The sequence below is a fragment of the Glycine soja genome, chromosome 10 (genome assembly GCF_004193775.1).
Source record: "Glycine soja cultivar W05 chromosome 10, ASM419377v2, whole genome shotgun sequence".
NCBI lineage: Eukaryota > Viridiplantae > Streptophyta > Magnoliopsida > Fabales > Fabaceae > Glycine > Glycine soja.
Genome location: NC_041011.1, coordinates 48,982,494 through 49,003,914, shown reverse-complemented (window position 1 = coordinate 49,003,914; position 21,421 = coordinate 48,982,494). Strand labels below are relative to the sequence as shown.

Genomic DNA, 21,421 nt, shown 5'->3' with positions numbered 1-21,421 from the left:
ATACATGAATATGGGTAATTAAGCCACAATTAATAAGATTAAGCATAGAAAAGAGACAATAAAATATAAATAATATTAAGTAGATAGTAGGAAAAATTACATCAAGAGGTTTGGTTGCTAGGCTCCCAACAATGGAAGAATTTAGCCTCTCATTGTCATGAGAGGATTTACAATTGCAAGAAGGTAATGGGAAGTGAAGAGGGTAAAGAAGAATGGAGATAAAAGGAAGGAATGGATCCTAAAGGTTGGTTTTCCTTGCTCCTGCACGAATCCTAGCTTTTGCTCTTTGTGGGAAACTCTAATTTTGTGGATATTCAGTGTGTCTTTTTCCTTTGCTTCTTCCTCTCTTTATAGGCACAATTAACTTAAATTTTACGCAACCTCGCGCTAAGCACAACTACCGTGCTGAACGAGTGAGTTGGTGGTCACGCGCTTAGCACGCGACTCGTGCTAAGCTTGCCTTCACGTATCAGGCTTTTTTATGTAACTTTTTTGCGCTAAGTGAGTGTTGCCTGCTGAACGATTGCGTTGCACTGAGCGTGTATGGTGTACTGAGCGAGAGTCTTCAAATCTTCAACTTCTCTTCACTGCTTTATTCTTTTTTTGCAACAAATACATTAAAATGGTATAAATTTACCCGTTTAACACTTAGTGGACAAAAATTCAGATGGTGTTAATATCTCAATGATTCACACAAAAATAAACAATAAAAGTGGGGAGTTCCAACCATTTCTATATGACTTAATCATAAAATATACATATACACAACAATTATCATCATTTGATATTGTCCCTTCTATCTAACTTTTTTTTTTGTTTAGACCACAAATATCTTTTATTGGAAATAATCTTTTTTGAGTTAAGTAGGTTCATCTTGGATAACAAAATTCTCTCTCCAAATACTTAATAGCTACATACTTTTGATTAAACTGAAATAATCTCGTATTAATTGATTGATACGTTTGATTATAAATTTTCAACTCCAAAAACAAAACTTAGCATTTAATTGAAATTTGAAAGTAGTAAAAAACAACCTTAGATTATATTGAAATAGTAGTTGTGACATGCTGAACATGAATAGCATGTGAGAGTGGTATTGGCGTCCAACATGCCTTACAAGGTGAGAAATGCATAAAACAAATACACTATTAGTTGCTGAATATAACTTGATGAGATGAATAGGTTTAGTAACAGCAGACGGTGTTGACTTTCTCCATGTCCCATGATGTGAAAAGAATCATGTACTAAGCCACAGCTTGCACAGTCTCATCACATTTTTCTACTACAATTACTACTACTATTATTATTTATTACTCACATTACAACTTGTTTTTCGCTAGGCATTGAGACTAGTACTGATGTGAACCTGAGTAGGAGCGGATCGCTTGATACAGGCTACGAAGGTTTGGATGACGCCACTTCCAGTGAAGGAAGATAAGTCATGGTAGACGCCACTTCCAGTGAAGGAAGATAAGTCTGGGTAGACGCCACTTCCGGTTAAGGAAGATAAGTCTGGGTAGACGCGTTGTTTTCTACTACTTGTCACCCACAAACTGATGGTCAAACTGAGGTAGTCAATAGGACTTTAGGCACACTGCTTAGGACTGTTTTAAAGAAAAATCTTAAATCTTGGGAAGCCTGTTTGCCTCATGTTGAGTTTGCTTATAATCGGGCTGTCCATAGCACAACTAATTGTTCACCATTTGAGATAGTGTATGGATTTAATCCTTTGACTCCTCTTGATTTGTTGCCTATGCCTAACATTGCTATGTTTAAGCATAAGGATGCACAGGCTATAGCTGAGTATGTGAAGAAGTTGCATGAGCAAGTGAAGGTTCAAATTGAAAAGAAAAATGCGAGCTATGCAAGGCAAGCCAACAAAAGCAGAAAGAAAGTCGTGCTTGAACCAGGTGATTGGGTTTGGGTACACCTGAGGAAGGAGAGGTTCCCAAAACACAGGAAGTCCAAGCTTCAACCTAGAGGAGACGGACCATTCCAAGTGTTGGAGAAGATCAACGACAATGCCTACAAGATTGACTTGCCTAGTGAGTATAATGTAAGTGCCACTTTCAATGTGTCTGATCTATCTCTTTTTGATGCAGATGGAGGAGCCTTGGATTTGAGGACAAATCCTTTTCAAGAAGGAGGGAGTGATGAGGACATTTGATAAAATTTGGTGAGAGTTTCTCTCTGAGTTCCTTGTTGAACCAATCTCAGACTTATCAAGGTAATCCTTGTGGCGTCTACCCTGACTTATCTTCCTTCACCGGAAGTGGCGTCATCCAAACCTCCGTAGCCTGTATCAAACGATCCGCCCCGTAAGATTCATATCAAGTACAGTACTAAAAAAATTCAACCAAGTATATATTTGCATCTGAGTGACACATCTCCATGAAGTGACTCTCCAACAGCCAACAGGGACAAAGACGTTCAACCGTTGAGATCTCATGAAGGAATGAGTCAGACCCCAAATTCTTAAATAGTGGATATGTGCAAAGATGAGCCACAAAATTTATATTTCCTTTTAAAACGGCATTATTACACAATTAACGATTTAGCATTAGTCTTTTTCAGCAACACCCGAGTTTCGAAATTTGTTTTTTCAACTTTTCTTATTAGTGATCCTAAGTGGATACACATACATAAAAAAAAAAGTATAAGGTAAAAAGTGGCTATAGTCCACCAAGTCAAAAGTAAACAGCAACTGACGGGCATGTAAATAGCATCTTGCAAGAGGACCCCGAATTAGAAACCCCCAATATTCCTGCCAAACCCCGCAATAACACTTTAGTTTGTACTTAAATACTGTTGTTCATCAGTGAAAAGACGAGCCACAGGAATGAATGGTGAGCAGTACTATTTAGTTTTGATGTCAAAGCCACCACCTTTTATCAGTAAAATTTTAATCATGGACTGTGCAAGAGAGGCTCTGGAATTCTATCATGAACAACAATCTTTTTTTGTTTGTTCATGTTTTTTTTCTCATTTACTTTGGCAATCACTATACATCAAAACACTCATTTTTTTTCAGGATTAAAAAAATAAAAATTCATTTTCTTCGCATTAAAAAAATGTTAGTGCCCAAGTGATTATTCTGGCAAGCTTCCACCTTCATTCAGTCATCATAAATATTCTCCAAAAACAATTAAAAAATCTTGAATCAAAAAATTGCCTTCATCAACTTCCTGCACAAGGAAAAAGCATTGTTCATCATTAAATATTAATAAGGATGTTTTTATACAAATTAGCACCAATGTACCTGTTTATTAATAAATTATTTTTATTAAAAGCATCTACATTGGTGTTAATCCGTATAAACACCAAGTAGAATTGATAGCCACAATGTAGTACCTGATGACTGTGAAGGACTGTTAATACTCAAATTGGGCTGAGACAATGGAAGGTTGTGTGTTTGTTAGTTGGCTATCAAACTATGCACATTACTGGTGTGTGAATAGCTACCAAGATGATGATGATGTACTGTACTGATCATGTGTTAGGCAAAGCATGACTGTAGCCAAAAACTACAGATTATAAACTGACAAAGATAAAGTAAAGGTAAAATTAGACAAAGAAGCAGGCCAAAAGCAGCACAAAGAAAAGCATGAAAGAGAAGAAAAAAAACTAACCTTTTTCGGTATGTGGGAAATGGGTTGTCCCTATCTCCCTCCATGAATGAGTTTTCTTCAAAGTAATTCCAGCTTGGTAATGGGGGACCAATTGCTGAACAGTAACAGGTGAATATAAGATTTCTAATTCAGGGGAAAAGAATAATTGTATTGACAATAAGAAAAGAACAAAAGGACTTCAAAGTTCAAAGCAGAAAAGATTTGAGATATAGACTTTTTCAGACTATTATTCTGTGAACATATTCTGTTTATATTGGCTTCCGAATTCATGAAATCAATATGCATATCTAGTAAAGCAAGATACACCTAATGCCCCTCAACATCATTATAGTATATTCTTTTAGACTATATGTTTTGATTGCACCAGCAGGTTCCACTCTATTATGTTCAGCCCCATACATATCATTTACAGCTTCGGAATCTAGTACTTTTGGTCAAGCCAATAAGAAAATATGAAAAAGTTTAGGCCCCCCTTTGGGTCAATGGGGCATGATCAGGTTTGCTAAGAGCCCTGCACGAGTTTTTTTAGTTTTATCTATTTGTATGAACTTGAAAAGAAAAATAAAAATCACTCAGATACCTAAGTTCCACTATTTCACAACACAAGCATGATTATGGAAGTGCATAAGGGATTGATAGTGTACCTGAATGTGGATGGACACGTATATCCAACCTTTCTTCCTTCAGAAAAAGCTCAGCTCAGTGTATCCACCAGAATATGGCAGAAGTTCCTCCACCTCAATTCTGGAACGAGAACAACTCATAGTTTTCTTCAATCTGCCATGAGCTGACTCAACCTCAGCCCAAAATATGCCATAAACAGGTCTGTGGTCTGAAAACTTCGATTCTCCGCGGACATATGATAACTGATGGAGACCTTCTCCATACCACAAAATTCGGTCACACCTATAAAAGAAAAAAATTCATATCAGCATAAGTAGCACAACTTGACAAAAATAAATCATAAACTATGAATGATACTTTATGCTTCATTTTAGATCATCTAATTTTTTATCTTCATATCAGTTTACTTCCTCTTTTAGCATTTACATTGAGTTTCTTCTAAATTCCTACTAGGTGATGTGATAACTGTGATAATCTTACCAAGCAGGAGTTCTCCTTTTTTCTTTGGGGTGCATATCATCTCCAGCATATCTATCTGAATTAGTTGAATACTTGTATGTTGGAGGAAAATATATCTTCCCTTCATTCCATCCCACAAACGCACGGCCTCTTTTCTGCTCTATTCTCAACTGCCAGTAATGTCGATAATTGAGACTCATTATGTCTATTTTACAATAACAATACATTTGAAGTTAAGCAATAAACACGGAATTATTTATGAGGGTGAAAAGACATACTTGATCATTCTCTAACAATGCTCTCCAGTTTTGCATCTCAACGAGTGCCTTAGCAGATCGGTAGGAGAGTGCAATCCGGTAATTCAAATCTCCAAGCCATATGATTCGACTATATTAATGAGATCAAATTAAGAAAATGCAAGAGTTCAGTTAATGGAAAGAAAAAACAATCATAGGGAAACAGAAGTGTGCATTCTACTTAAGACACAAGGAGAAGGTATCTATTAGCAAGGGGGCCTAAAATCACTGACATTTTTTTAAATTAAATCTTAGATGAATGTGAGCAGATTCTTACTCATGCTCAAGGATTGTCTGTGGAGACTTCTCATTGTCCACACCTTGAACACGAGGAAACCTTGTCTTCTTAAGAATCTCCATCACATCAGAATTTCTTCTTAGTTCATCACCTTCTTTCTGTCCTGAGGTTAAATGGCTACAGATAAAGCAAAAGCTAGTTTCGTGCACAGACATACTAATTGAGATGGATCCCTGCAAATAAAAGCCAAAATAATTCCATTTAAGCGAATTTCAAGTAACCAATCAAGTTTGCCATGAATTAATTTAAGGAAAAACAAAAGTTGGAAACTTGACTGACTAAAAATTCACCTTATTTCCAAGATAGCCCATCAATCCTCTGCCAACACAAGACACTTTCATATTTTGAACATGATCCTTGAGTTCACTTCTCACCCATATGGTAAGATATATCCCCACCATTTGCTTACTTGCAACAAGGCAGTACCTTGAGTGTCCTGGCATGGCATATCCATCTTCATTAAAGGCGGGTCCAGCACCACCACCACCACCACAAGACATTGGTGAAAATAAGACTGTACTTGGTGAATCCCCAAGGCCATTATCATCATCAGATGAACCCCATCTTGAGTAGTCACTTGGTCTTGAGTAGTCACTTGCCCTGGAATAGTCACTAGGCCTATAACCCCATCTAAAACTGGGATCAAAGTCACTTGGCCTGTGACCAAAAATTACTCTATCACAGACACTGTATCTTCGATCAAGCCGTGGCTGCACAACTGAAGGATCATTGTCCATTCCCCAACCACTAGAAGTTGTCTGGAACGATCGCCTATGGAAGAAAGATGAGTTCTTCTGCCTAGCTGATCCCTCAAAATCTGCATTCAGCTCTACAACTGGCTGAGGTATGGGAGATGGTGTATAGCATCCACTACTTCCACTGGTGCCAGGAAGATTGTTTAAAGCCTTTCTGATGAGAGCCAACCATTTTTTGGCAGGGCCATTGTCTTCTGCTCCCAAGATATTACCAGCATTCAAGGGAACTATCTCTTGAAATCTGAAAGAGACAAGTAGAAATATGTCACTGGTTACTATTAATGCTACTTTTGATTGAAGACAATGTTGACAAGTACCAATTCCTACCCAAGAACATAAATATCAGCCGGTGATGAAGAATGAAGCCAATCATCTAAATTCAAAGTACTAGGTGGGGATCTTCCAGCTACATTCCATGTAGCCACAAAAATGCTGTTTACAGAGAAAAGAGACACCAATGAAAATTTGAACAAGGCCTTTTTTATTCGTAAGAAGGTAAAATCAGAGAAGCAGTATACCTATAATTCTGCACATCTATAATTCGAGGATGGTCAAGATTCATTTTTGCTCGCCTCACCTGATCTGTGCTCCTGCTAAACTTTTCTGTTCATTACATTGAAAATTTTGTGCAAAAAGTCAGCATTTTAAATAGCATCAAGATCTTTAAATGGACATGGTTCAAGAAATGGAATGGGGGTAATTCTATACCTGTTTTGCTCTTTTTGATTGTGCATGGTTCTCTCTCAGAGAAGCTATTCCTACCTCTATATTCCATGTCACCTCCTGAAGAAGGAAATCAATGTTGATGCATCAAATTCACAAAAAGAAACTATAGTAACTGACTTTATATCAGGAAAAAATTGAAAAAAAAAAAAACAGAAAATCGGACTTGATGAACATCTATTTCAGAGTTTAAAGTACATTCGCTTGCACTTTGTTTGGATGCCAAGAAATTGTATCAAGAAACAAAATTGGTGAGAACATAAAAATTTAGACAAAGACATCTATGCCTCAGGAAAAACTTATTGAGTTTCTGGCATAGCTTAAGCTTTTGCATTAGGCAACAATAAAATCAGACAGAACATGATGGTTGATCCTAGGTTTCAATTTTCTTTCCAAATGATGTTATTAATCTACTTCCTTCGGTTTCTCTGGTGCCCAACTAGAACCACAAATTGTTCAAAGCATCACACTGGACAGTGCTATCATCACAAATATCTAATGGGATTTAATTCTAGGCTTGTTGCTCCCTTAGAAAGTGATCACTAGTAGAAAAAGAGTTTTTGAGAAAACCAAGATACCAACCTCCATAAGCAACACCATTTGCTTGGGAATCCTCAGTCTTGCTTTTGATATTAAAGAACTTCCTCACCATTTTCTTTGACCATGAGAGCTTCATCAAGCAACACAGACAAAACAGTCAACAACTTGCAATATGCAAACACCAACACACACAAAATGTTGAGTTTCATTCCCCTGGAAAAACAAAAGGGAAAAAAACAAAAAAGGAAATTGAATTCATCTTTGTATTAAAGGAAATTGGCAAAACCTTGCTTCTCTTGGAATTCTCATCTCTCATTTTTGCACACTTCTACTTCATACAGCTCCCTGATATTTCTCTTTGGTTTAGAAGGTCTATATATCCAAATTCCAAAGCTTCTCAGACTTTCAAAGAGCAAAATATCATTGCTTTGGAAGCTCCCTCCCCAATCTCCACACTACCTATCTATGTTTCAGAGCTGAGAATTTGTTGTTCTGTTTCTCAATTCCAGAGAAACACGAGAAGCTCAACAAAAGAGAGCAAAATGCCTTTAGTGCTTTCGTCTTCTGGTGCTGTATGTGCTCTTGCCACACTACTAGTATAGTAGAAAGTGTAAGAACATGGAACCAAACTCCCATAAATATGAAAGAAAGCGCCACAAACTCAAGAGAGAGAGAGAGAGAGAGAACACTTTAATGCTTGGAAGTGAGAAGAGATTCTGAAGTAGTAGTAGAACAAGACAATGCAGCAGCAGCAAGCATATAATAGAGGGATAAAGAGAGGCTCCTCGTTCTCTGCAACCACAGGAAACAAAACAAAGTATCGAATTTGAACAGAATAAAGTGAAGTAAAAGAGAGCATAGAAGAGCTTTATCAGTATTTAGTAGTATTAAATTAACAATTTTTTTAATGACAACCTTAGCTCAAGACAAGGGGGGCAACGGGCAGGTAGTTTTTTTTTTGCTTTAAAGGCTTCTGCACAAAACGACCCGGTCAGCTCATCAAAGCTGCCCTGGGTCAGCAAAGTGAAGAGAGGATGTGAACTGTTAACTGTTATGTGAGGTCTAACACTATTCCCATGCCTGCACCCTTCTTCCAGTTTTTTGGTCTTCCAATTAAAGCAAAAGCAGTTAAAGAAGAAGGAGAGAAGGGGAAAAGAAGAAAAGATAAAGGCCCTGGGTATTATGTTATAGTATTGTATACAATTATCGGACAAAGAATGTTTGGAGGAGAAGCAATAGTAAACTGGTGTAGACGTGTAGTGTCATGGCTTATAAGCCCCCTATAATAATGAAAATAACTGTCTCATTTCTGGGCACGCGAATGAATTATGAATCCTTTCAATATCAAAAATTAATTTTTGTCTTTCTTAGATTTTGCCATGTAATGTTATGACTAAGATATTTTATATGGAGCAATGTGATGTTTGATTCCATAGGTTGGTCATAGGTGTGGTGCCACTGAATAATGACGTGATGCCAAGCAACTTTGAGGCCTTTTTGGCTCTGACCTAGCTAGACTTGGAATGTCTTTGGAGACAATGGCAACTTACCCAATTTTGTGGTGTTGGGGCTTCCTTTCTCCCCTTTCCCCTCTCGGTGTTCACTGCTTTTAACTCTTAGAATAGAAGAATAGAAGCTACCCCCATCTTGTGGTTTTGTGTGGCTAAATGCTATGATTTTTAGACTTTGGAGTAAAAAAATCATTCATTAGTAGCTTCTAGCCTTCCATCACTCGGGGGTTTCACTTTATTGTTTCCTTTGAATTCCTAAGACCTTCAATAATCAATATCTATTTTTTTATACATATGAATAGAAAATCATATTGAAAAAATTTATAATAATTTACACATATTACTCAATCAATTGAATTAAACCTATCAATAATCAAAAGCTGTGTAAGAAAATTATACCAGTTTCCAAAACAAAATAAACTTTGGGCTTTGGCTCCCCTTTGAATTCTTTCTTTGACCCATGCCTTTTGTTTCCTATTCCTGAATCTCCTCTCGAATAATTATAATAGTCTAGGAATTTTATTTTGGGATCTAAGACTAACAGATTTAAAATTGACTTTTATTTTTATTTTTTATAAAAGTCTTATGTTGAATTATATCAATTTTAAAAATTATCATGTGTCTTGAATAAGCTCGTCAAAGGTTGAGGCCATAGCCCCACTGGCTACCAATCTTTTTTCCTTCTTTCACTGATTATTGGGCCTCAAGTATCTTATTAGTCAAACCTGTTGTTGATATAATAATAAAAAAATCTATTAAGTTAAGTTGACACAGCAATACTGCAGCTGAAGACGTATTATTATTATTATCAATAAAGAAACAAAAAAAAAAGCATTTCATCATCCAAGTCCACCCAACAAAATAAAGGATGAAGTTTTTCTAAATTGAACTTATCTAGGAACTGCAAAAACAATGCGCTTTTAATTTAATTTAGTGCATATGGTGATATAAAGTCATTAAAATTTAAAGATGAGCAGACCTAGCTTATTATTATTTATTACTTTTTAGATGAAATAACTTTAAAAAAAATACATATGTTAACTCCACTAACTCTAAGCAGTATCTGTTTGTGTTAACTATCATAATTGCCAAGCAGGTCCAAACCAAATAAAAATGGTTGAACTTTTCTGACATAAAAAAAAGAAAAATAAAGCCAAAACAAAATCAGTTGCTGCAGTGCAGCATGCAAAAATAGACACAAGTAATAGGGTCAAAGGTATAACAAGAATCTCCACCACTAAGTTTGAATTGAATTTCTCAATTTCAGAATTTTGGGACTGATGCAAGAACAGTAATACTATGGTGGGAACAAACCAAACAAAATGGGTCTAATCAAATTCAAATCCTGGGGAAGTAATTATAAAGAATGCGAAAGAATACAAGCTATATAGGTCGTAGCAGGCAGGAAAATTAAGGCAACCGGGGGGAGGCCATTTGCAATTCCCTGCCTTGTTGTGAATTTCTCAAAGACATTAATAATTAGTAGACTCCCATAGTTATCAAATCAACGTTATCTAATCAGAAAAGCATAATCTTATTTTATTAAAAGGAAAAAAGGTTATATAATGGAAGAAAAAAAAAACAATATTTCGTGGGACATGCTAATATATTTCCATTTACTTTTAAAATGAGTATATTAACAAAATGAATATTTTAACAAATTTAAGTAATAAATTGTCATAATCATGAATGCACTTCAGCTTGTTTAGAAAAATTTATTAGCAAGTTATTTAATAAATGTAAAACTATAACTTACTAATATATTAAAAAAAATAACTTACTGATATATTATTTCTCTTGCAAAATAAGTACTATATTAGCAATACGCTTAATTGTTTAGTTTTGTAATAAACTTCTGTATGGTAACATCTATTCAAATAAATATCAAAATAAATATACCTGTATAGAATATAATTAAATTTTGGTTAACCTAATTCTAATCTTACTTTGAGAGTATAATATAGGTGATGGCTCTGCTTTTGCTTTATGTAGGACTTGTGGAGCATGGTTTATGTTTATGCGTCGTTGAATGTGGGTCTTTGGGAATGATTTGAGAGACAATAAGGAAGAGAAGGGGGCCATTGAATAATCCAAATAAACTTGTAAAGCAGAGAATTGTTGCATAGATGAAAGAGAATTGGGCCATATATAGTAATTGCATATTTAAAGAGCAAAAGAAGTGGTCCCGCATTTTAGAATGTGAGAACTCTTCACGATCGACTTCACCTATCTATCGTCCTTCCATATTTGAGTATTGACAACCTAGAAGATGCATAAATCATAATAGCATCTTCATCATGGTATCTAACCGGAACCAACGATTTTGGATTCAACGAGGATATGATGAAAAGTGATATTTGGATGCGTGTTTTATTATATGTGTCACTCTTAAGAAAAAAGACAAAGCTATGAGATTTTTTTTATTTAATTAATTCGATTTGGCTTTAATGAATTAGCAGAAAATATTACAGTTTAACGTTTATGAAGAAAAAATTGTACACATATGTTCATTCATTCATTTATTTAGTTCAAACAAAGGCTCATGGTAGACATTACAAGAGAAAGGAGAGGAAAATAATAGAGTTTGAATACATTGCACACAATGAAATAAATATATTTATATTAACAGTTTATTGATTTTTGTAAAATTCAATTCAATTTTTTTAAGTAAAGCCTCGTATTCAAATTTTATGAATGATAAAAAAAATAATTAAAAAAGAGAACATATTAAAGATTCTCTAATAATTAAAGATTAATTATTAAATTCAGTATTTTTAAGACATAATTTTCCATTCATATGAATAAGATATTTTAAATTAATGTTTTTAAGAATGACATTTCTAAAGAGCTACACCATGCCCACATTTAATGTTATTTGTGGTTTTTTTTAAAAAAAAACTTATTACAAGAAAATAATATATTAAAAAAATAGTATTTCCTTCTTTATAATTATCTACTATTAATTTTGTACTACATGAAATTATTCTCTTGAAAATGAAAATATGAAATATACCCACTTTACTTCATAGGTATAATTTGTCATAATTGGTCTTTGTTGTTTATTTTTTTCTCCCTTACACAAAAATAAAATAAAATAAAAATTAATGAGACCTTTTTTATAAAAAAAATAATCATGAAACAAATATGAAAACATTTTATACCCGTCTTAATTTTTTTAAAAATATTTATGATACTTTTGGAGTATTAAGATGGATATAAAAAATAGAATGGTCCCTATAACAAACCGCCACGGCGCGCCACTAGTTAATGGAACGGCCCTACCTCAACTTTAAAAGTGCTGACTTGAATTGCCTGCTAAGAACTTTAAAGTTTGTTTCTTAAGCTTGCTTTTATTCCTTCTTGATTTTTTTTTTCTCATTTCACTTTCTTTGGTTAACCTACATCTATTATTAGCTCATTAATTATTCTCACATGAATTTCATATTTCATTTCTCCTGAGAGTTAAATGAAAAAATTTAAAGATTCCTGTTGTGGGTATATGATTCAAATTCTTTAAAAAGTTGTACATTTTTTTAATATACCACATAATAATTAAAGAATTGAGTGATTTACAATAATATTTTCCAAGAGAATACAATCTATTATAGCACAGTTATGGCTTTATGGCAACAAGTTCGTGTGGAAAATGACCATGACAACAAAAAGAAAAAAGCAAAAGATATATTACGCACATCTTGAAATTAAAGAGACTATTTATATGATACAAACTTCTTTTCTACACATAAAGCAATCCAATACGTACTATCATAAAGTGGTATCAAGGGGAACAGCGTCCCGGAATGTTCAGCAAAGACATGATGAATATTACGAATCAATGCAATATTTTCACGTAAATATTGAACCCACGGTTTCTTGCATTTCCACCACTTTCTTATGTGTGCAAGTTTGAATTTAGCACTATGGGATACTCATTATTCAACAAGAAGAAAGAATGGGGAAAAGAATATATGGGGAGAGGGGGAATAGAATAGGTACCTTGATATCGAAGGCGTTTCTGTGTTGGTGCTCGGAAAAATCCTTTGTCACAAGTTAATTAACCAAATAGTTGGAAAACATTGAATGGTTGGAACTTACCATATGCATTCAATTCGTTGTACTCTCAGGTAGGTATCATTCATAACAGCCAAACACAAAGTCGATATATTGAATAGTTGTAATCACAATGGGTAGGATTTTATTTATTTTTTATTATAGAATGGGTAGGATTTCTATTTATGATACATACACACGTGTAAATATAACATATACCTAATGTCTAAAGTCTTGAATTAAACAAACAAAAATGTCAAACAGTATTCTAAATAAACATTACTATCTCATCAATTCAATTTTGAAAAAATAGAGCTATTTTTCAAAGACAAAAAAAAAATAAAGAAGTCAAGTAATACTTAATTGTAAGTGATTTATATTAAAAAGTAATGTAGTTAAAATACGACATTCAATAAGAATGAATATTAACATGTTTGAAAAATCCAACTATACCTATCAATTATGTTGAATCTTATTGGTAGAATAAATGTTATGTTTAAAATACTAAATTTGATAATAAATTTACGAAAAGAAATATAAAATATAAAAATGTTATATCTATATCACTACCTAATTGCGAGGAAGTCAAATTCATATATTTTAAACACGGTTAGTAAATTATGACAATTACATTTAAATCTGAATTTGTAGACACTCATTTGGAAATGTAACAATCTAACCCATGCCAACCACACGGTATTGTTTGAATGTGTATTAAAATTTGGATTTTATTCTCAATTTTTATAATTATTAAAAATATAAATTAATTATTATAATAAATAAATAACAAAGCTGAAATTACACACTTCATTAAAAAATTATTTCTTAAATTTATTATTTTTAACATTTCTGTTTTTTTATTAATTTCTATATATTATTTGAATTAAAATGTGGTCCATACATAATTTTTATAATATAAAAGTAGATGTAGAAAAAAATTAATTTTAAAATGCAAACAAAATTTTTGCAGCACAGAAATAAATAATTGTAATGTTTTCGTATTATTCATTTTAGAAAATAGTTTATCCTTTGTTGGTTTCCTGTGAATATATCACTTCATTTACCTTTTTATGGTATTTTAATATAACATTTAAGAATGGTATGATTGTTCAATTAGAAGGGTATATATGTATATGTTTCTGTCACAAATTAAAAAAGAGGGTATGTATATAAGGTTTTCTTCAATGTAGTATCTGATAAATAAATGATTGTTCAATTATACCTGTTTCCTTAATAGCAGGGGCAAAATTGAAAGCCATCTACGGCCAGAGGGTACTCATTTTTATTTTAGTTAATTTTTAGGATGAGGGTACACATTGTTATTGAATAAAATTATTAAAAAAGATAAATCGAATAGTAGATTGGAAAGTACGCGCAGGGCATTAGGAATGCAGAATCCATAATTAGAATTATGCATTCCTTAACAGAATTAAGTATGATAAAACGTCCTCTACGTAATCCATTTTATGATCATACTAGGATGTCTTTCACATAAGTAATTGATTTTATGGGCACCCAAAAGGTTAAAAAAAAAAAAAAACTCCAAGAAGATCTGCTTCTTGCTTTTGCTTTTTGTTTCCCAAACCACCCACCTTGTAAAATCCGTTGCAAAATTATGTTTTACGAGGCAGTCAAAGAGATAAGCATTTGATTTTTCTTTGTTGTTTTCTCCTACGCCTTCCAATTTGATTCCTTTCTTGCTTTTTCTGCTTTGAGAGAGACCCCATTGTGTGTTGTGTGTCTCCTTTTTTTTTTCTTTCCTACCTTCAAGTTTTAATCTGTTTCATTTCATGGAGGAATATTATGGAGCACTTTTGTTTTCAAAATGTGACAAAGCTTTCCTCACCGGTCACTATCTTTTGCATTAAAGAGAAGAAACCCATACACATTTTGTATGAGTATACCTCTGATGTAGACCCTCTCTGCCATAAGCATTTCATCCTTGTTTTTCTTCCAAGGTTAAAGGAACAATCTACCTCTTATCTGTATTTTATCCTTTCGTTTTCTTTTTCAGATTTTTAGGGTAAGCAAATAAAATCAAATCAAAATGCAGAAATGTTTCATTTAATAATTTATATAAATACAAAATTACATGTGCTGGAATGGTAAAGATATATATACAGTCCCTGCAATAGAATTTTCCTTTGATGATTACAAATATAAAAGGTAAAAAAATAATTGTCTAAATTAGAAAAACATGGTTGAACCAAGTGGTGCAGTTTTTAGTCACTTTCATTAATATAATTCATCAGCAATCTCACTATGCTTGTAAGTATTTCTCCATAACTATGGACATCTATTGTTAAATATTTTATAATCAATTATATAAATCATTCTTGACATAATTTTAAAAATAATTATTATAAAAGTTAATTAACTTATCATATGTATATATAAAATGGTGTAAGAAAATTATTATATTATCATTACATGTTTTATTTAACTTTAACTATTAAATTATGCTATCTTGACAATTTTAAAGCTTATTGCTCCCTTACGAGAGCAAAAGTATATATGTTTCTGTTTCATTGTTCATTGTTAATTTACATGTGCTTAAAGATAAGCTGGTTCTATTTCTAAGGGAATACGCACATATTTTAATTTAAAAATAAATTATTTTTTTTATTAATTTTACGATTTTTTTTTTAAAAAAACTCAGACAAAAATATTCATGAAAAACAATACTTCTGCCCGTGTGCTTGTTTTCAACGACAAGACGTACAATTTTTATTTTTTTTTTGGTTGAGAGGTGCTAATCTAAACACTCGTGCTACCCTGCATGTGTATGATTGTTGCTGTGTATCTAAATTGAGTACCTTAAACAAAGTTTCTTGAATTTTTTCTTTAGTCAGAAAAAAAAAAATCATTTAGACTGATAGAGGATGTAAGGTATAAGGGGGTAACAAAACATTACAAATCCTTCGGAACAAGGTATTTTGTATACAATAAATCCGCTATCCTTTTTGACAGAATAAATCCTCTATCCTATCCCCACCATATCCTGTATAACAGAAACTTCTATATCAGTTAGGAAACTACAAAAAAAAAAAAAAAAAAACGTAAATAAAGCCCAAAATCCACTGGTAACGTGTTTTGTTACTGCATGCAAATATTTTTGTAATAAAATCCTTCAAATTAACCCAAATCTATATAAATAAGGAGAACATTGTGAAATCAACAAATAGGTACTCAAAGATTTTATGCAGATACACCCAATTTCTCTACAAATAAACAAGTAGAACAATGGCTCGTAATCTTGAATGCATGATTGAACTCTTAAAATCTAGGTACAACTGGACAAGTACATCGATACAATAATTCACCCCACCTAAGCCACTTAGCTTATTGGCTCCTTGACAGATACAGTTGCCTGAATGTTAGATACTAGATACATTATATATTGCAAGCGTATGGACAAAATTGATTGGGTAAGCTTATATTCAAAATTTTCATTAAGTGGGGGGAAAAATTCAACCCAAATTTATAAGAAGAATGTTGAAAACTCCATCCAAAACAAGATAAATCATCAACAAGCAAAAGAGAAATACAGTAAAATTTAACATGATCTGTTAAATTCTTACGTATCAAATACTAGTCAAACATTAATTAAACCGATGGCTAAGTAGTGGCCGCATGGCCAATTATGTCAGTTTAGTTAACTAAAGCATGCTAGCTTTGTCTATCCCAATCATATATTGCTGGACCTGAATTAGCAAATTGCCTGATCCCACCTCAGCTAGTTGCTTTTCTCAATTATTGTAATATCCTTATTAAACAAAGTGTTTTAAAATAAAAATTGAAATATTTTGGATGATAAACTTGTACTCTATCTTTTCTCTAGATAATTATGTCTTGAGGGTTGAGACAAAGATGCAACTTTGTAGTTTGTACATAAATGTGAAAGAGGCAGTATGTCAAATACTTTCAAATTATCTATTATATAATAGACTTGGAATATAATAAAAACCACTTAAATTAATGTAAGCATTTTTATTTCTTCGTGAATTTGAAAAAAGGAGGGAAAATAAGAAAGGTGAAACGAAATATAAACGTGATATGCGATAAGATGTATAATTAATTCATATTAAAAGTAGTGATGACTACAATATATCCAAAGTAGTTCTGTGTTTTCATTGACATTTATGGTGGTGATGTATTTTCTCTTCCACCCATTCATATTGCCTCGTCAAATTATGGGGTATTTGACTGTTCGACGATTATGTCGCTCATAAACTTTCCACGTATGTCGTTCATCATCTTCATCCGGTTGTGATATAAAATATTATTAACAATTATATTCAAACGCATGTAAACAGATAATATATATAAAGATATTTTATATTAAGATAAATTATATCTTGAAGTTTCATGAAATTATATATAAAGATTTTTTTAACATTTACAGTAATTTTCCTTAAACTTTCCTCACAGGAAAACACAATATAGTGTTTTTAAAACAATTAATGGAGTTAGTGTAGCCATATAAGTATAGAAAAAGCAAAGAAAATATATGTAATTTTATGAAATTTAATTTCAATTTTTTTTGTCTTAAATCATAGATTATGAATGTTCTTCAACTCATTATATTAGAGATTAATTCTATTCATGATACATGTCCCTACTAACGGAGTGTTTAACGTAAGAAAAGAATATTTTTAATATTAATTTATTGTTGTTTTAACATAAACTATTTGATTTAAAGTGAAACAATGGAGAGATTTAAGTGGATGAGATTGAAGAAGTTTTGATTAAATATTCTATTTAATTTTTTTTATACTGATATATTTAGTTAAGATAAAGAATGGAGAGATTTTAATGGAAGAGAAGGGGAAATAGTTTTTTCCTCCACCCCATTTTGGGGTGAACAATTTCCCTTCGGTTTGTAACGAGATCAGTTTCGTTAATATCAAGATAGTTGACCAATGTGTGGTTGGTTAAAATAATGTTGACCCTTCAGCCATATATATGATTCTGGTTATAAGGATCTGTTTAGTTTAAAACATTTTGTTTTTAATAAATAATTATAAAATAGTAACTTTATTTTATTTTTTGTTTTCAAATATTTATGTAAGAAAATAGTGAAAACAAGACTTGAAAATAAAATAATATAAGGCTTTTCTAATTGATTATGAAAATAAGATAGAAATAGAAAATATTTTTAAAAATTAAATAAACCCTTAATCCTCCAATGAATAATAATAATAAAAAAGCCTCAATCTCGGACGAGAGAACATCTTATTGATGCAAAAGCAATCTTGGGCCGCCATTGCGTAGGCCTTTCCGAACAGGGTGTGTAATTTTTTTTTCCGGTCCAATATTGAGGTTGAAACTATGGGCATGGTATAGCCATTTGGCAATTGCAGAGAAAGCACTCTTTGTTGTACAACAAAATCCATAGATAACAAATATCCTCTTTTCTTCGTTGTGTGTAGCCGATCATATGTTAGTTTTGAGATTGGAACATCCAAAACCTTGATGATATGATTATAGGGTACCTAACTGAAAAGCTAACCCAATATCATGGATCCACGTATGAATAGTTTCATATTTATTTATTTTTCATTTTACAAATTTCCTCTTATAGACAAGTCAAATCTGTAAAAGAACTTGTTGAGTTTCTTTTTTTTTTTAAGAAAAAAAAAAAAAACTAGCTCCCTTGCAGGTGTAACAATGGAAGTGGTAGTATCTTTACATTTTTAACAGATTAGTGTGACATTTTTAGGCAACTTGATGATAATATTCTGTTAGGAGTCTCATGTTGAGCATAATAAATTAATTAATGTTGTATTTAATTCATGAGACTCTCCCAACTGATAGATTTGTTTTTTGTGTTTTAGGTTTTTTTCTACTTATATAAGTACTAACACAATGAACCTGTCTCCCACCCAATAGACTCTCCCACTTGATAGATGAGTGAAACTGTCAAAGAGAAAAGAACAATCATAGAATCAATGTCGATAGCTCACTAATTATGTTTGGATATTTTTATCTTAAAAACATATTTGATTAAAAAAAACTTAGTGTATAAATTCTTCAATTTAATGCGAAAATTACATTTTAAATGATCAACTTTTACCCGTAGTATCATTCAGCACATGCGTATGGACCGATCTGGAGATGCACATATGGACCTGCTGCTGCTACTACCTTCACAAATTTGATCAAATCGCATCTACCTTCAAAATTATACTGCCAAGCCAAAGTATATAATCCATCATTGATTTGATCACAATTCACAACCACAAGACCCCAACTTTATAAACTGTTTCCAATTTATGCCTTCTGATTGACATTGAGAAATAATTCTCCCAATTTCATGCTTTTAAGATTTAACTACACTGTTCATATTAGCTGTGAATAATATGTGAAACAGTGACCATTTATTTTCCTAAGCTGCATACTTTTACTTTTGGTTTTGATTTGGACCCTCTGATATATTTTTTTACTTGTTTGCAAAATGAACACACACATATACAAACAATACAATGCAAGAGACAGTGAAGGACAAAAACAAAACAAAAATGGTAAAAGTAACATTAACAGAACTACACAGAACAGAAGAGAACCTGGCCTCGAACTGGTTCGCGTAAGTTCCAGAAAACATAAGTCTCAATCACATCAAGTCCTCCATCTTTGGATTTCTGAATGAGGTCTGGCCACATCTGGAACAACAAACACAACCCCTTTTAACTCCAAACTTCAAAGACTAAGGTAAAAATGGATGTACATTACACACACTTAGAAAGAGGGTAATGAAGAGAACCTTTGGAGTGCTACGAGGGTAATGAATATATAGAACCAGATACCAAGACTCGGCGCTTGCCATCAATGGCCAATGCTCTGTGGTCATACGTGACATTTGCTCCAAACGAAGAAGGGGCATAAACGCAGAAGAACCAAAGCAAAACCAACAGAATTTGTGATGTTCTCATTGCTTTTTGGGATTATTAGTAACAAAAAAGCAAGAGAATGATAAATGATTCCCTCTCTGTGTTTTGCTTCGTGTATTTAAAGGCACGCGTTGTCATAAGGCACTTGTGTTGAAGGGTTGAAGCAAGTGCTGAAAGTGGCTTAAGGATAGAGTTGAAAAAAGGAATAAATGGGTTTGCATGTTTAAGACAGACAGATAAAAACAAGTTTGCCCCAGAATGTTTGGCCAGTTAGGCTCATGTATCAGTTTCTTGTGTCTTTTTGGGACATCACGTTGTTGTTTAGCCACTAAATTAACAGTGAAAATAAATTAGAAGTTGAACTTGAAATTGAAAAACATGGAAAGTACTTAAAGGTTGTTAATGTCATGTTCATCTTCCTTATAGTATATTTTTTTTATCAATATTCATAAATTTTATTGATAATTAATTTTTATTAAAAAAATTAATCAATAACTTTGACAAAAAAAAAAAATTCAATCATATATTTTTTATTCAAAAGACTGGAATCAAGATATTATTTAAGAAACATTATTTTCTTTGACTGCTCCCGAGTTCACTCAGCCGTGGTTTTAGCTTGGACTCACTTCTGTTTGGATTAAGTTTTTTGTCATAGAATTGATCTTAAATTACTAAATATAATTAATTTAAGATGTGTGTTAACATTAGTTTTAATGATAATTATTGTTTTTATTAAAATGGGCACTTTTTGAAAATTAATTTTTCAATGGTAAATGAAACGATCACTGAACAAATAAACAGGGAAGCATTTAGCGTCAACGTCAACCACTGCAATGATGATGCCATGTAGTGAAAAGTCGGGACTGAGAAGTGAATGTGGCCAGTGATGGTACGTGGCACACGGGTCCCACAGTCATTGTTTTCACCCTTTGTTTTGGTAATATTCTAAAATTTGTTTTCTTAAAGGCCAATTGAGTCAAAATTCAAAATAAATAACTTAAATTTCTTTAAAAATAATCAGAAAAAAATAAAAAAAAATTATTTATATAAATTTTAAAATAATATGATAAAATTAAAAAAAATCAAAATTTGTAAAATATCTTAAAATCTCACAAAAAAAAAATCAAATATCGATTATAAAAAATATATTTAAATACAGTCCTCTATGAGCCAAACAAAATGAAGGTGTTAACTAGTAAATTCGAGACAAAGTTTCCATGAATTTCTTCTTCAAAATACACAACTTACAAAATATTGAAGCAACCTCAATTGAAGTGTGCATCACTGCATCACAAAAAAATAAAATATTGAAGCAGCCAAGCACATCTTAGAATAAATTCAGAGGGATAATTCACCACTATACTATAGTACTCAATAGTCACTCCTTTCTCGCAATCATAGCACTCTTCAATATGAACTGACTCTGAATTTGTAAGTAATAGCATGGACGTTTGTAATGCATCAAATGATCAAATCCTATTTTGGTTTACCATGACAATGCGGTCACGAGAAGTACTCCAAGCCCAAGGGACATCCACTTTCCATGCTCATTGATTTTCACAGTGCCAGAGTTGTCGTTTGTGAAATTAGTCTCATTGAATGACTTAGCCTGCCTCAGGATTCCAACAATGTCAACAGCAGCAGTG

The 21,421-nt window shown here is 32.5% G+C and overlaps 2 protein-coding genes across 6 annotated transcripts; both read right to left on the bottom strand.

The window, feature by feature from the left end:
• Positions 1-2,585: 2,585 nt before the first annotated feature.
• Positions 2,586-8,610, bottom strand: LOC114370101 (type IV inositol polyphosphate 5-phosphatase 7-like). 3 transcript variants are annotated; one of them, XM_028327384.1, is made up of 15 exons: positions 8,240-8,610; positions 8,014-8,116; positions 7,611-7,914; positions 7,367-7,454; positions 6,770-6,844; positions 6,580-6,664; positions 6,389-6,493; positions 5,597-6,302; positions 5,286-5,479; positions 4,991-5,099; positions 4,734-4,882; positions 4,274-4,535; positions 3,630-3,723; positions 3,352-3,538; positions 2,586-3,185 (listed from the first exon to the last, which is right to left on the bottom strand). In XM_028327384.1, the coding sequence occupies exons 3-12, from the start codon at positions 7,638-7,640 to the stop codon at positions 4,313-4,315; spliced, it is 1,764 nt and encodes a 587-aa protein (XP_028183185.1). In that variant the 5' UTR covers positions 7,641-7,914; positions 8,014-8,116; positions 8,240-8,610; the 3' UTR covers positions 2,586-3,185; positions 3,352-3,538; positions 3,630-3,723; positions 4,274-4,312. The 3 variants fall into 3 exon arrangements, with proteins under 3 accessions (XP_028183185.1, XP_028183184.1, XP_028183187.1); XM_028327383.1 differs by having other exon boundaries at positions 7,611-8,116; XM_028327386.1 differs by having other exon boundaries at positions 3,352-3,511; positions 7,611-8,116.
• A 7,019-nt stretch (positions 8,611-15,629) lies between these two features.
• Positions 15,630-19,967, bottom strand: LOC114370902 (beta-galactosidase 12-like). 3 transcript variants are annotated; one of them, XR_003657947.1, is made up of 4 exons: positions 19,649-19,967; positions 19,452-19,547; positions 18,962-19,074; positions 15,630-15,886 (listed from the first exon to the last, which is right to left on the bottom strand). XR_003657947.1 is itself a non-coding variant. In XM_028328306.1 (3 exons), exons 1-3 carry the CDS (start codon positions 19,766-19,768, stop codon positions 18,970-18,972), a joined length of 321 nt encoding a protein of 106 aa, XP_028184107.1. In that variant the 5' UTR covers positions 19,769-19,963; the 3' UTR covers positions 18,814-18,969. The 3 variants fall into 3 exon arrangements, 1 of the variants encoding a protein (XP_028184107.1); XR_003657946.1 differs by lacking the exon at positions 15,630-15,886 and adding an exon at positions 18,644-18,804 and having other exon boundaries at positions 19,649-19,966; XM_028328306.1 differs by lacking the exon at positions 15,630-15,886 and having other exon boundaries at positions 18,814-19,074; positions 19,649-19,963.
• Positions 19,968-21,421: the final 1,454 nt, after the last annotated feature.